This window comes from Pectinophora gossypiella, chromosome 13 (assembly GCF_024362695.1).
Source record: "Pectinophora gossypiella chromosome 13, ilPecGoss1.1, whole genome shotgun sequence".
In the NCBI taxonomy this organism is placed as follows: Eukaryota; Metazoa; Arthropoda; class Insecta; order Lepidoptera; family Gelechiidae; genus Pectinophora; species Pectinophora gossypiella.
The window spans coordinates 6,881,332-6,897,230 of NC_065416.1; the positions used below are offsets into that span (position 1 = coordinate 6,881,332).

Here is a 15,899-nt window from a genome sequence, read left to right on the forward strand (position 1 = left end):
TGTGACTGATGTGATGCTTTTTTCTATAGAATATAATTTATATTATAATTTGTATTATATAATACTACTGATTTTTCTCTTGAATAGAGATTTACTTGTTAAAGAAAATACAAAATTCATATCACAATTGTTTTGTTTTTGCTGCCAAGGTTCATGAATTAATGAGGTAAGTTCATAATACCACGATACTATTTTCTCATCATTACTTTAAAATCGTTCCGTGATTATGGATTATATATTGTTATGGCATAGCCCTTTTAGAAATCAGGCTCTAAATGTGGTTTTCATCATCTTCAGATAAGCGTGCCCCCGGCGTGCCTGCCGGCCGTGCCGTGGACCGACAACGAGCTGAACGCGAACTATGCGCCGACGCACGTGAACTCACCGCCACCAGACAACTCGCTCTCAAACACCGCTTCTTGTTACTACGCTGGGAGGTTCTACGAAGATGGCGCGCAGTGGATGGCTACTGAGGTGAGGATATATCTCACTCTTCTTTGGTTTTGCATTTCCTTCGGCATTGAATAGAATTTGGGAGACACTATATTTTAAAACCTCATATGTATGTATGTTATGGAAATGACCCGGAACCGGACCCGGTTGCAACACAGGGAGCCTGCACCTAGAATCGTATTTCCAGAATCTAGCATTTAAAGCACCGCTTTATAACGCACTTCAATATTTCTTTCAATTTCCAGTCATGTCATATGTGCGGGTGTTTCCACGGCGTGCTTCGCTGTGACCCTGTGCGGTGTCCCCCAGTCAACTGTGCCGTACCTACCATCCAGCCGACGGGACAATGTTGCCCTATTTGTACCAGTATGTATTCATTTTCTTTCTAAAACTCTTTCTCAGTCAGTAAGGGCCTTAACTCACATAAAACACACCACGGTTGCGGCCATAGATTTCGCGAAAAATATTATGTAAATATTTGTCTATGGTTGCACCACCAACAAAATATATGCAGTTGTATAAAAGGTACCTGGTTGTGCAACCAATTATTTGCCGGCAACCGAGTCCCGAATAATTTCCCGCTGGTGGCGCAACCATGGTGTGCTCACTAGCACAAATCTTCTTGTTCCTATCTCACTAGATAGGCTCTAAATGTTGAATGATTGATTATTGTCTGAAAGTTGGAATATTTAGACAAGAAGTAACATTCAACATCTAAAGATGCTGATTAATATGAACATTCACTGTTAACTTGTTGATTTGGAGAAAATCAGCTTTACATAAAAAACACAAAACACACACACACACACAAAAAAATACACAAAATGTATATTATTATTATTATATATATATTTTTGGAATTATTTTTTTATTATTATGGCTTAGCACAAAATCAAAGTTCTTCCAAAACAATCTGCTCCCCTTGATAGCAACATTCTCAGTAAGTACAGAAACTGCGTGAAAACTAAGTCAAGTTAACATGTTTTTTTTTCAGATTCCACAACAGCAGTATGGAACGAATCCCATGGCTGCCACCTTGCTGGACAATACCACGCCCCAGGGTCCTCTTGGCATCCATATTTAGTACCAGGAGGCTATGACACCTGTGCGGTCTGCACTTGCGAGTTCCCTACGAGGCAAGTCAAGTGCCCGAGAGTTCGATGTCCACCGTTACGGTGTGCAGAGAGAGAAGCGTATCGACCGGATAAGAAAGCTTGCTGCAGAGTTTGTCCAGAGGTGAGGTTTTAATTTGTTGTAGAAAATCTTGGTAGTCTACTTTCAAGGGCCGGGGAAGGGCTCAGGTTGAGAGCTTTTAGCACACATTATGTCGACAACTATGTACTTAGAACTCCAAACAAGTTCCGGACTATATTATCGTATGAACAATGTTTTTCTGTGATTATAATCGGTCCCAAAAGTTAAGAAATATTGAGGATAGAAGATATATTTCATTCGTCATTATCACGTGTATCTAAACAAGGGTATAAATTTCCTAAATATAAATTTCAGGTAAAGACGAAAAAGGTAGAAGAGGAGACTCCCAAAGACCAGGGGGCGCCTCGGACGGCTGAAGAAATCCTCGCTGAAGGTGGCTGCAAGTTCCCTGACGGTCCCTTGCCCAATGGCAAGGAGGTGCATCCCTCCATACACTCACACGGTGAACAGAGATGCGTCACTTGTCGGTGCAAGGTTAGTTGAAATATAATTTACTTACTTTAGGTTTACGGAAAACTAAACAGCGGCGGTAACGGACTTTATTTGATATTCGATGACTCAAAGTGTTAGGTGCTTTGTTTTGAAATCATAACTACGACTGGTTTTCGTTTAATTTGAACTTATAAAAGCCGACTTTCTGTCTAAGATACGTAAGCAGATTTGATAAGTCTGCTTTGTTTATGGTCCAAAATGAACATTCTCTGTTAACTTGTCGAGTTTTCTTACACTATTGCATTTAAAGTGAGAATTAGGTACTTAAGTTTGAAATTGAATTCACTCATTGGTGAGCATAATGTAAACCATATCAGGACTATTCCTAACTAACGAGAATCCACCGTCTTTCAGGATGGCGAGGTGACATGCGTGCGCAAGCGCTGCGGGCGAGCTGCGTGTGCGCGGCGGCGGCGCGGCGACGCGTGCTGCGCCTGCACGCGCCACCGCCGACAGCGCGCGCCGCGCCCCGACCCCGCGCGACCCGACCCCGCGCGTCCCGACGCCGGCCGCGTTGACCCCGCGCGTGACCCGCACCCCCCGCGCCAGCCGCACCCGCCCAGCTGAGCGCCAACTCCACTCTCCGACCCCGTCTATACTGCAATGCTGAAGGGAGCAGGGGCCCCGCTTTACTCTAAAAATTAGGAAAGTGCGACTCGAGCTCAGTATTTAACGAAATATTGTTCTTAAGAGTTGGCGAAGCGCGGCCCCTGCTCCGTTTTTCATTTTGCGTCTACCCCAGACTGCTCGTAGGCTAAGTGAGTGAACGCTTCGCTCTATAGACTGATATATTTTTATGTACTCGTGCGATTCGAATGTGTCTCTAGGTTTAGTTGGTGAAGAGCGGCGGTCGGCCGCGCGGCGACGGAGTCGAACGATCGACGATGTAGCTTTAAGGCTGGCGTGACTTGCGACTTTTAGTCGCTCGAACGAAGTGGCCCACTGATTCAAAATTGACCTAATAAATTCCCTTGAAAATCATAAAATCGTTCGATTGAATAGTCGCAATCTGCCCCAGCTCTTACTGTGTATTATTGAACGGCGTTGAATATTTACTTACCCACCGGTATTTTAATTGGTATTATTGATGTCCCGAAATTTTTATAGGCGCATTATATCAGATCACCCGAAACTTCCCCCATTTTAAACTTCTAATAGTTTTCATGAATTCCAACAGAGATTAAGTTCAGAGAATACAAAGTTTAATAAGACGAAGAATTTTGAGTATTAGTATTTAAGATATCAGTACTGGATCCTTTGAGCCTTCTTTCCTAAGTTGTCACGCAGTTGGATATCAAGAGAATATTCAAGTTTAGATTTGGGGGTCCAACCGAATGTCTAGTATTAGTCTTAAGGCTCGATCGCTCGGAAGGAGTCACGGAAAGCGAGCGCGGTCGATAACGTTAAAGATGTGCCATATTTTCTTAACTGTAAATATAAATTATTACTTTTAACTCTACTTATGTGCATATTTATTTACGATTCTAATGTATATGATACGGGATCACCGCACGTTAGGTTATCGCGTCGAACCATCACAAAATATTGTTATTTGTATTGGTCGCCTTGTTTGTGCATTTGCTTTAGATTTGTATCTACTTAGTACCACAAGTCCGTGTTCAGTTGGCAAAATGTATATCTGAAACCTACCTACATTTGAACAAAAAGGTGTCATGCTATAATGTAACTAGTAGGTAAGTATCGAAGCTACATTTTGGCGTCTGAACACTTTTCCACCTAAAACAAAAGGTTAATAATTCTGCGGCCTGTCATCATAGGTAGATATAGTAGGTATAAAATTAGTAGGTACATTAGTGTGTGGACAATACGATTGTCTTCCAGAAACTGTAAATAATTACTAGAAAGTTAACACATTTTAACATTGTATACTATTTTATACTGATTACGGATTGTACCGATATGAATTAGATAAGTGTAGTTTACGTGAATCGTGACTAGTTTTGTTTAATTACTAGGTTAACGATTTTATAGTTACGTAATTAAGGAAGCTAGTCCAAATGTTTCGATGTGATGGAAATGAATGCCATGTATCTAGAGATACTGTCTGTCTGTCTGTTATAGGAGTTGTATAAGTTTACGAGTAAATAATTTTTCCAACGGCATGATTATTCGCGATATTAAGATCGATAGAGATTGCCAAAAATTTGTTAACTTTGTAAATGAAATTCGCGGTTCGTTGTAGGTTCTAGTCCATCAAAATTGTGAGGAGTTTATTGTTATGATCATGTTATTGGCTACATTATTTTTATGTTTTTTGACATAATGAGAATATCACTTGATTAAGCAAGAGTTATCTTGGTTTTAATATTTTTGTATAATCTAACAATAGGAAAGTAGTCACCTATGGCTTGCGAATAACAAAACTAATGGCCATAAAGGATACTAGGAACTCGCTTGTATTGCATTGTTTTCTATTTAATAATTATAATGTTAGTCACTCCCTGTCCGTTATTCGGTTAAATGTGAAGGGAAGAATTTAACTCTTAGCTGATATTTTGAATATCGTCTTCGGAATTTGTGAACATATCAATCGTTTGACATTATCGTTGATCATATTGCATACATTGGATCTACCTAGGTGCATCCAGTCAATAGTTTGTAAACCGTCTACAGTTTTAATATGTAATAAATTACCTGTGAACTCAATCATTATGTTTTATTAACATCTCCAATTACGTATCTAAATAAAACAACCTAAGTATATTAAGTTTTTACATATATTCCCCATTTTATCTTACAATTTATTTTTAAGTTTATAAGTACTTATCTAAATAGTATAAACCTCACACACGTTTAATAGGCAAAATAGCAGGAACAATGTTGTTGACTTATTTATCATGGATATTCAAATTTGTCTCTTTCTACTCACTCGAATTCAAGACAAAACATGATACACAACCGATAAACGTCCCACTGCTGGGCACAGGCCTCCCGTCTATCAACCGGAGGGGGTGTGCTCCAAGACAAAACAGAGCAACAAAAATTCCAAAACTGTCCTTAGTTAACCTAAGGAGGTCTAAACCCACACTGAAGCAATTAATATGACAAGCAATATTGCAATTTGACATTTGCGCATATGCCAACAAGATATCAAATAGCAATATTACTTTTTATATAAATTGCTTCAATCTGGCCTTCTTAACGCCCAAGATCATTGTACCCATATAACTAAGGATATATACGACTTCTTATAAGGACGATTTAGTCAATGCTCGCATAGTGTCCGCCATGGAATCGGCAATTGAATCAGCAACTTCCATGGTAGAGTTGACGCCCATGATGCCGATGCGAAGAGCCTTGCCCACAGTGGGGCCCAACCCGGCGAAAATGAGGATGTTGTGGCTGTGGATAAGAATATCAAAATCAAATCAAGTATTATTGATTAAATATTTTACTTAACATTAAAACAAAGGGTCTTGTAGCCAAATTTATTATTTAATTCAGAATTTCATCTCGTAGGATCTAAATAATTATGATTAAGCTATTAAGAATGGTACTGGTTTGGACTGGGTATCTGGGTCGTTCTTCTTTTTTATCGACAATGATCTGTCCTTCGTTCTGCTTCTGATAAGTTATGTTTTAGAATTTTATTTCATGTTTTGATTGTCCAAAAATATAGTTATCTTATTATACTCAAAATACAAGCAAAATACTAATCGGTTCCTCAATTAGTTATTAACGTAGCTTGATCGTTTTTCACAAAATTCCGTGACAGAGTGGTAAATTGAAATGCTGTCTCCGATGAAAAGGGCCACTCTGTCACAATATTTTTTGGAATGCGCCTGCAAAGAAAAGTATGTTACCAAGATAAAGGGAACCACTAAATAGTCCTCTACAGACACATCTTTATATGATGTTTTAAAATATTTATTGCCGTTATAATTTTAAAGATGTTAAATCCGATAATTAGAGAAAATGTCTTTTTATTGTCGATAAAAAAGAAGAACGACCCATCTAACTAATATAAGTAAGCAATAATATTAGTTAATAAGTAAGTATTCGACACTCCGCAAGACACTAACTTGCATTTTGTCCAATAGAGCGCAAAACCAGAACATTGACAAAAATATGTATGACCGAAAATTTAAGATTTGATGTTCTTAAGTAGGTCCTTATTCATTAAAAATGAATGAAGTATTAAGGAGTAATCTAATATAGTAACAGGTTGATAGATAGATAGATAGATAAAATCTTTATTTAGGTTTAAGACGAGGTACTTACTGCTCCCTCATATATTTGCTAAAAGCAAGGTAGTCGTATCCATGAGGTAGTGCGACTGTAGTGACGGTGGTCAACCGATCTACAGGTTTGGGCACGAAGAGCTGGAAACCATACTCCTGCAGCCGTTTGTGGAAGTGTCCAGTGACCGCGGCGTGACGAGCCCAAGACTTGGGCAGAGTTTCCGTGGCTACTTCCTTGAGACAACAGCGTAGTGCCCATAACAATGGAGGAGAAAGGGTATGGTGGTATCTGTGAAAAAGTAAGGGTAAGCGACGTGATTAGAATCATGATGAGTTTTACTACCAAATATTGTGGCAAAAAACCTGCTCATTGTATAAAATGTTTGTTTGTATTATTATTATATTTATTCTTAACTCTTCTACAAATTGGAATTCGCGCTGATGGTGTGGCGCAGATGATCTTACAATGATAGATTTCATACTTTACTTCAATCAACACACTTACTTTCTGGTATTTCCGTAACAATTCCACTGGTCTGCCAACAGTGAGATATCCAAGTAAAATGGCGGTTGAAATGTTCTACTTTTGATTTTTTCTCTGAAACATAAATAAAGGATTAAGATTTACGATAGGATTTACTTGATGAATGTATAAATAAGTAGTTACCAGATGGTTATAAAATTTCTTTAGGTATTTTGATAAATTCTTTGGAAAAATATTTTGAGAAGGCCCGTTAGCACAGATTTGATAATAGTCCGTTAGTTCCAGAACTTTCGTCCCGTGCACCGTATCTTCGAAAATGTTCAGACTACTAATGTATAATGTTTAAATTCTTACTCAGCACGAGGACCAAATGCCACTGGAGATATGCCGGCCGGTCCACTCAGGGCCTTCTGAGTTGAGGAGTATACTGCGTCGACTTCCCATTCGTCCATCAGGAACGGTGAGGCCGCTATCGATACAACTGTATCTACCAAGAGCAGAGCCCCATATCTGCAAAAAATATTAAGAGCTGAATAAGAAATAGGTTGTTCAGCATAAGAGCAAATTATAATGTAAGTAAATAGAACAGATGAAAATAATGTATCTGGTTAATATTCTTTAGCTTTTTCTGATATAGCAGTCCAGAAGTTCATTGCAGTTATGAATAAGAGCATAGAACCTTTTATATGAGTTAATTAAAGAAGGAATTAAGGTGGAATTAGCAAATGAGGCTCATTCCACTTTATGTGCTGTGGTTATGCTGGCCTTATCGTTTTACAGCAGTAAAGCGTTTAAGCTGTGGTACTTACGTAAAAGGCACAGTGACTGAACTGCAAAGACAAATTATTTAGAAAACTAAGTTCGCAAAGAACGGGTTTTATCTTAACTTTTGCCGCACTCGGCAATTTCCGCTGCATGCTAATTGCAGACTCCTTCACGAGATGCAATTAAAAGAGTTCGCAACTCGTGGGTGTTCCTCGCAGTGTGTGTGAGCGGGACAGCGAATGTAATTAAATTGTTCGGCTCCGGTGTGCCAGTCGCCGAGAAATCAAATAGTTTTTCTGCTGAAGTTCGCTTCCTTTCGACTCCGGTATTGAAGAGCTCCGAGGAATCGCTCTCATAATACGAGCTCTTCGTAATAGGATAGAATTTTGTAGGTATGCTTTAATTAATTAAATCCAATTCTAAATGTAGGCGATTTTTCATTTTACCGTTGAAAAAGCTTTGTTAAACAAAATGCAGTAACAAAATACTTTTATTATGAGGCGAGGAAATCATAGACATTGATTGAAATAGGTAGTATTTTTGAATCTTTGACCACAAAAGCAGATATTTGTTGGAATTACGAAGCCGCTTTTGTAGTACATACCTAATACTACCACTGTAAGTACAAGTAAGTACTTATAAATATCCGCTTTATCTATTGCGATCACCAAAATAGAATAACTCTTAGGGTAAGCAAAGAGTTAAATCTAATAAGCTAAGTAGAGGCTAGGCTTCTTGCAACACTTACAACCAACAACAACTTACTCCCAAGTGTAAGTTTCAAAAACACCGTACCGTAACGATGCAGTAATACATTTTGCCGCTCAGAGCGAGAATAAATAAAAATAAATATTACCTGACAAAGTCAATATGCAGGATGGAGCGACAACCTACGTAACCCTTTTAGTTTTAACTCGATAACCTGCGAAACGGCGGCGCGGATAAAAATTACCAGGATCGGGTATATTTACTCTGTCACTGCTACGGTAGCGGTACTCGATACTTTCATACGTTGTTCGTTCCTCAGATAATTCAGTTACTCTTTAAAAATATCAGTGCAACGGAAAATATGGCACATTTTGAATGTTGCAAAATATGGAAAAATAATTACGAAATTTTTTGTAACGGGAATTTCTCTCTATTTTTTAGAGCATTGACGTTATTTGCTATTTGGAAATAAATTGCTGCAAATTATTATTTTAATTGCTACGGGATTTATTTTTGGATAAACTTCAATTTTGTGTGAGGGCTTTTGAGACTTTAATTACTTTTCGGTTCGTAGGAACGAATAAATGAAAACCGAAAAGTTATTAAAAGTTTATTTCACACAACGCAACGAAATCATCACCAAGGTGTCATTGGTGCCTATTCGAGCGCACAAATTTTAGTTTGATAGTTTTTAAATTAGTGCCGTTCTACTCTTACGATACGTGCAAGACAGAGATGCAGATAGTTTATTCCTGTCAAATTAAGTTAAAATTAAGTTATATTCCCCCAAAGTATAATTTTGTTACTAATAAAAGTTACTTTTCCGAAGTTGTTCAACAATGGAGATCATGTTCCAGTTTCATTATGCAAGTAGTAAAGTAAGCACAAGTTTCATTCAGAGTGGAAAGCACAGCTGATGGCATAACTGTTAGTATAAGGAAGTTAGCTAAAAACTATGAAACTTTCCGTGTACTATCTCCACTACTTTTCTCTTATAATTTACTTTCTTTAAGTACTGTATCCTCTTAAGACTTGACGTGTTGCATTTTCTTACACATTAACCATATAATGTTTATTATTGTGAACTATGGAGAAACTTCAAACGTGTGTTATTTTTCAGTGTTTTGCAAAGGCCTACCAAAAGGCTTACCTGATTGTCACAAGAGATAGTCTGACAAAGTAAATTAATGGCGCTTTGACATAATAGTTATGGCGGCTGACGATATGAGCTATTGGGTTCAGATGGTGAAACTTGAGGAGCTCGGTCTGCGATTGTTGAAGTTAAGCAACTTTCGCAAAGGCCGGTCATAGGATGGGTGACCACAAAAAAAAAAGTTTTCATCTCGAGCTCCTCCGTGCTTCGGAAGGCACGTTAAGCCGTTGGTCCCGGCTGCATTAGCAGTTGTTAATAACCATCAATCCGCACTGGGCCCGGCTGATGGTTTAAGGCCCGATCTCCCTATCCATCCATAGGGAAGGCCCGTGCCCCAGTAGTGGGGACGTTAATGGGCTGGTGATGAGTGATACTGATTGGTGAGGCCGGTTGTTATGTTACATTACAACGCACAAGACAGAAGAATTGAAAGTTATTTGACAGCGACTTCTCTTTGGTACAGATAGTCAGCTAAGCTTTCTGCAGACCACAGAGGCGTTGATAGGGGAGCTACATTACCAATTTGAAGGCAAGTTGCATACTTATGACAGAGCTGGCCAAGCCCCTCGATCCTCTGCACGGAGCCCGTGGAGGAATCTCCGTGCGTAATGAACATCGCCGCGGGCCGCACTCGCTGGAGCTCTGTCTCCAGTTGCGCAAATGAAAATGTCGCGTTGATCGCCACTTTCGTCACCACTGTTTTTATGCCTGGAAAAAAATACAGTTTCACAGAATACTATGTGTCTATTAGACTTTCTAAAAAGATGGACTTTACATAATTATATAAGTACAAAGTAATCTGTATTAAATCATCACATCAGTAGGGCTAACGTGCGCAACGTCATAAAACTTTGTCACAGTCATACAGACATAATTACCTATGTTATTTTGTCGATTGGTGGTAATAAGTGAACCCTATATGTCATGTCGTTCTGTCAAAATACGAACAAAATCACGTGGTACGTTTGTTAGGGAAAAACCAAACTCATCGATTTCTACAAAATTTATTGAATCAATCGATAATTTTATCGCGTTGCGCATATTAGCCCTGCAGATTTATTTATTTATTTATTTAGATGATTGTCTTTCACCACAGGTTCGGTTCATTATATTATCCATCTTATGACTTCGCATCAAAAATGGCTGTAATCTACTGATTTAGTTACCTACAAGTGGATAAAGCCCCTACAAGTACCCAAAGGACTGGATTTGTATGTAGAAGTAGCTGCTAGATTTTTTTCTATCCACTCATATTTGCGAAGAAACGAGAGAAGTATTATTCAACCAATTAAAGACTCACCATATCGTCTAGCAATATTTAAAGCGCGTTCATCCCATATGCCCCTGCTGGCAATGAGCAGGGTTTCTCCTGGCCCCACCAGGTTTGTGATGAGGGCCTCCATGCCACTGTGACCAGACCCAGACATAGCCAGTACCAGCTTGCTGCGAGTCTGGTACAGATACTGGAGACCGGCGCGAACGTCGTCCATCACCTTAAAAAGTAGTACATGGTGATGATAATTGACTCAGAAATGTGACGTGTAAATCTTCTTGGAATTTTGTTCCGGAACGTTTTCGTGTGGTATTACATATCAGACTAGGGCTTTTTGCGAATCGCAATCCATCGACTTTTTCACAATTTCCAAGTATTTTCAGGAAGAGTTAGCAAACAGTTAGGTACCAATTTTCTTATTGCATTCCGGCGGCGTTGAGGGCAGGTGAACCTAGTTCTTTTCAGATTTCAAGATCAGAATCTTCTTTTATTTAGCTGTAGTTGGCAGGAACGTGTCATACTTCCACACTTAAATAATGTGCTGTTTCAGATGTATACCATTACAATACTTACATTAAACATTTCATCGCACATAGGCGATAGGATCGGCCGTGTGAGGGCCTCAAAAACCGAGGGCCATATGTCACAAGGGCCCGGGCCACAAAGCAGGGGCTTCACCACCTTCCGATCCTTGATTTCTGGTGCCGGTATTATCATCTTGTCTGTTAGCATTTTGTTTAAAAAATATTCTGCAACAATTAACTTATTTTTTAGTGCCTTTTGGTTGTGAAAAGTTGCAAGTATTATAAATACATGACACCCGCATGGTTTGTTACTAAAGAAAGCGTAGAATGGCAATGATACTACTTCTCATTTCAGGTAGGTACCTATATTTAAAGTTAGTAAGTTCATACTTTTGTAATATTCAAGTGAGTATAAATGAGTCAGTATTTTTAAAATTGTATTTTCTGTATGCTGCAATTGGAGACCTACATTGAAGTCGATAGCTTTCAACAACTGGCTCACATGACTCGCAATTTTAGCTCGTATGCATTTCCACCATGTAGAGTGTTGTCTTTTTAAAATTAAAACTTCCCGTTACAACTCCTTCCAATTTATTGTCGTTCGGCCGCCAGCCAAATGCAAGTGAGCTTCGGGTGAAAATATCCTCTCTGTGACCGATATTTCCAACGAGAAACCGTGAAGTTTGGTTAGGGGAATCGGGTTAATGTTTAGATTTAGTGCTAATAGGGTGGTTGTAAATTCGCTACAATGTTCTGGCGCTATCGGATGGCACATTTGGCAAGAGTGCGCCGCCTGAAGCGGCCCGTGCCAGTACCAGCCCATATTCGTTCCGCTATCGTTCGTTGGTAACACAGCGGTTAACAATTGTTTTTACATGCCAATTTAGCAATATTACGAGGCAATGATTTAGCAAAATGCAGCAGTTATGACCTTTTGACCTATCAGTGATAAACAGAAATGCTAGGTCTATGATAACCTAATTAGACAGGCGATCCGTGTTGAGATGTTTACTTTCTAATTAATTGCACAACCATTAGCAATGTACAGCATGACAAAGTACAATATATGTAGTCTATTTTCTATAGACGATAGCGGATTCACAACAACATCCCATGGGTAGATACATGATCTGGTTCCAATAACATACTGCTTATCATGAATGTTATAGGAATTGACTATAAATACGTCTTGCGTAGCGTGATGGAAATTTTAGATATTGTGTAGGTAGCTACTCTTATCTCCAGAATAAAATTCACTCAGTTATTCTATTTTTGTCTTATTTAGTCAAATAACTAATTCCGATGCTAGTAAAGACTTTCCCTTGGTCCTTTTACTTTCCTAGTTCTGGAGGAACTCTCCGATAGCTGTTGTGTTGTGAGGTCATCAGATCGGTTTTAACGGGGTCTACCTCGACGACTATACCTACTGTTAGGGGTTAACGGCCTAAGTTATTTGTGTGTCAAACAAGTTTGGGAACAGATTACTTTATTTTGTCGCCGATTTAAAAACCTAGGTCAGCAGGAACCATCGATAAGACAGGTCAAAGTTGCAGGTCGCAGGGGACTCAAGCGCTAGATAAGAGTTTATATTGTGAGATTGAGACGTGACGAAGATCGAACAAGCTCAATGTTGCTTCGACAAATTGATTCGATTCCCATCGCGACTGTCGTCGCTCTCCCGGCGGACGAAGAGGCGAGCGAGCTCAACACAGGAGCGAAGCCAGGACTTCCTAAGTTAAACAAAACTATAGCTAAAACTCGACTCCGATTAGAATTCTTAAACTATCACGTAAAATCCTCTTTTAAACACTTCTAGGTTTTTAATTACGTAGTGTTTTTTTTTTCTTATTTCCGTAAAATTTTCCCTTCGAATCACATCAATTTATTTTTCAATAGAACCAGCGCACTAATACTTTGATTCTCTAAAAGTCCGCACTACCAAGTCCAAGACAAGATAAACCAGGATTTTTTTGCAATCAGCTATGACTAAAACAATTTGTACCACCGACGCTGTAGTTGAAATAGGATGATCCGATCTCAATGATCAAGAATATCGTCGGTAGTCAAATCTCTACATAGTACTTATTTCCACTAACTCTGTGCCTGTTTCCAACCTCCTGAGGGTTGTTGGAGGCAAATAAGACGCAGACTGAAGTGTCAGCGCGTCCGTTGGGTCAACCGTGAAATGCAGCTGATAAATATTTATTACTCGACTTCTCAAAGTTTTCAAACTAACATGACAAGTGGGGCGAAAGTATTGATTTCAACGGTGCTCGGTTTTCTTAGAATTTCTTTGCGAGTGGAAATTGCAGTCAGTTGAAATCGACAATGATATTCTAACCAATCTTGGAACACAGATTCAAAGTTCAACGTATGATAATCATCTGCCACCTCGCGTTTTCGCAATATAGGCTACGATCGAATGTGTGGTGGATTCCAAAATACAATGTTCTTAATTTAAAATACTTATTTACGGTTATTAAACAAGGAAGTATTGTACTAAGATATCACGAAAAACTAATATTTTCTCGTATTTAACTTAATTACGCGTTAAAGATAAAGAAAAACAAAAATTTGGTATATTTCTCGTAAATAAACAGTATGTAGGTAAGTTTAGGTTACAATATTCGTTACTTACCGTCACAAAATGTGCAAAACGTAAATTACCAACGCAACGTAACACAAATATATTATTATAAATTATTTTTACACTTTTACCTTGTAAATGAGTGAGTCACTATTCAATTCACATACATTCGATACCACTTCGCTCTAGCAACTGAAGCATAGCGTTCTTGAACTCTATTAAATGGAGTGAATGCATTGATAACAAGGACTGTAATGTTAGTAAACCATTCTCGTTTTTCGAGTATACAGATAATGGTAATTGACTAATGACTTCCAGAATATCTACATATTTGGGTAACGTTTAATTATGCGAAAGACGAGAAATAAGTAAATTGGACGTAAGTGATTAATGAGTTAAATCTAGCATGAAATTAGTGGAAAAAGTTCTTGAGTAATTTGTAAAGAGATCCTGAATCTATAAGATTATTTTGTGTAGATTCAGTAAAGACAGGTCAGTGACTTTTCCTGACGACCCGATTACTCTAGCCATAGAGGCAGCCAATCAGCTCGCGACACCAAACACTTCAGAACCTCGTTACCGACCCCGCCGGCGTGGTCGACGATTTCCCTCATTCAGCGCTTATCACTATCACTAGGGTCGATTAATCCTTTCAAATATTCTTCCTCTCAGACGACGCCCTGAGCCGAGGTTCGCCCAACTGGGTACCCTCAGGCCTGTTGTCTTAAACGTTGTACCGGGTGAGAGCCTTCAGCGCTCCCCATTTGTCCGGTCAAGTAGGTAATGCCATCTGCAGCCAATCTACAATAAGTAAAAAAAAAGTCAGTGACTTGGAATTGGAATAGCGAAAATAATTTAATTCTATCATTGTAATAGTCTGTGTTGAGCTCGTGTAGCATTTAATTTATAACCTACCATGTCTTATAACTAACTTTACAAGTCTACATTATTTAATGTCACACACAGTAAGCGTTATTTGTTTGCCTTACACCAAGCATAAGCAATCCTTTAGTCGAGTAAATGTAAACCACAAAACAAATTTAAAATTAAATCCTTTCTCTCGGAAGCTAATGTCCCGAGCGGGTTTTCTCTGGTTTTAATTTCCGGACTGTTTTCGTCCGGGAAATAGTTTGTTGAACCACCTCTCTATCTGTGGTGATGTATGGGGCTCCATTAGTATGGATGAGGCCAAAAAAGCCAATTACGTTGGACTCACGCGCAATATGCGTTGACTGAAATGTGCGAGCTATTTCGCACAGTTTATGAGCACTGTGTTATGAACACTACGTTCGCGAAAAAGAAATTTAGGATGAGATACGCTTTCTGTATTCTGCTTTGTGTCGATGACTTCTCATAACCTTTTTTATTGATGGGTTTACTCTTGGCCATAGACTAGGCAGACGTTGGAATGAGCTCGTGTAGTTCATGAGTGCAGTCCCAGATGTACCTACAACTTTACGCCAATGGGCTAAAGATTGTAGTTCAGCTTCATGTCACCAAGCATCCTCCTGGTTATACCCTCCACCGAGTCTAAAGCAATCCTTTATTAAAGAATTGCCAATCAGCTGCGTTCGCCGGATGTTAGGTAGGTAGGTGTATTACCAGAGTAGCCGAGTACTCCTGAGATGCGGTAACAATATGCTTGAGGGAGTAAATGGGAACAAAAGGGTGTATCCTCAGATCAGGCTGTTGTTTGGGGGGATTTTGTCGAAGAGAAGCGTCCAGATGTGGTTCATATCGATAAGACGTCCTTTCAAAAAATCAAGTCGACTATAGAGACAGCTCTCCCAATTTTACCACCTTATAAATCCCAATTTTCACGTTAACGGCTAGTTAGCTTTTAACCGCTCATTTTGCTTATTCCTGGATAAAAGCTAGCGAACTATTAGACGGTACATTAACACAACACGGACTGGTTCGACTAACTGAAAATTGCGGTGCAGGCCTGGCAAACGAACTGTGAAAATAATGGTGCTGTACCGCCTTAAATCGACTAATGCACTCAGCCACTGACTTACTGCGGAGAAATTACGCGATTTCTTA

General features: G+C 39.0%; 2 protein-coding genes across 3 annotated transcripts in view; one reads left to right on the forward strand and one right to left on the reverse strand.

Moving 5' to 3' along the window:
- Nucleotides 1-4,827, forward strand: part of LOC126372218 (dorsal-ventral patterning protein Sog) — a 75,556-nt gene extending 70,729 nt beyond the window's left edge. The window contains exons 12-16 of the mRNA XM_050017882.1: nt 298-474; nt 699-819; nt 1,448-1,689; nt 1,963-2,142; nt 2,515-4,827. Of these exons, the coding sequence (XP_049873839.1) occupies nt 298-474; nt 699-819; nt 1,448-1,689; nt 1,963-2,142; nt 2,515-2,727 (933 nt within the window). The 3' untranslated portion in view covers nt 2,728-4,827. The remainder of the gene's footprint in view (nt 1-297; nt 475-698; nt 820-1,447; nt 1,690-1,962; nt 2,143-2,514) is intronic.
- Nucleotides 4,828-4,880: 53 nt separating this feature from the next.
- Nucleotides 4,881-14,103, reverse strand: LOC126372242 (alanine--glyoxylate aminotransferase). 2 transcript variants are annotated; one of them, XM_050017921.1, is made up of 8 exons: nt 13,988-14,103; nt 11,319-11,494; nt 10,773-10,965; nt 10,015-10,180; nt 7,201-7,356; nt 6,868-6,960; nt 6,403-6,651; nt 4,881-5,523 (listed from the first exon to the last, which is right to left on the reverse strand). In XM_050017921.1, exons 2-8 carry the CDS (start codon nt 11,475-11,477, stop codon nt 5,370-5,372), a joined length of 1,170 nt encoding a protein of 389 aa, XP_049873878.1. In that variant the 5' UTR covers nt 11,478-11,494; nt 13,988-14,103; the 3' UTR covers nt 4,881-5,369. The 2 variants fall into 2 exon arrangements, with proteins under 2 accessions (XP_049873878.1, XP_049873876.1); XM_050017919.1 differs by having other exon boundaries at nt 13,908-14,063.
- Nucleotides 14,104-15,899: the final 1,796 nt, after the last annotated feature.

Bases quoted from the DNA above. Each gene is read 5' to 3' on its own strand.
- LOC126372242 (XM_050017921.1), bottom strand. From the start codon at position 11,477: ATGCTAACAGACAAGATGATAATACCGGCACCAGAAATCAAGGATCGG. The intron at 10,966-11,318 runs GTAAGTATTGTA...CTACTTTTTAAG, and splicing joins TGTGCGATGAAATGTTTAAT to GTGATGGACGACGTTCGCGC. The intron at 7,357-10,014 runs GTATGCAACTTG...TATTTTTTGCAG, and splicing joins CTTGGCCAGCTCTGTCATAA to ATATGGGGCTCTGCTCTTGG.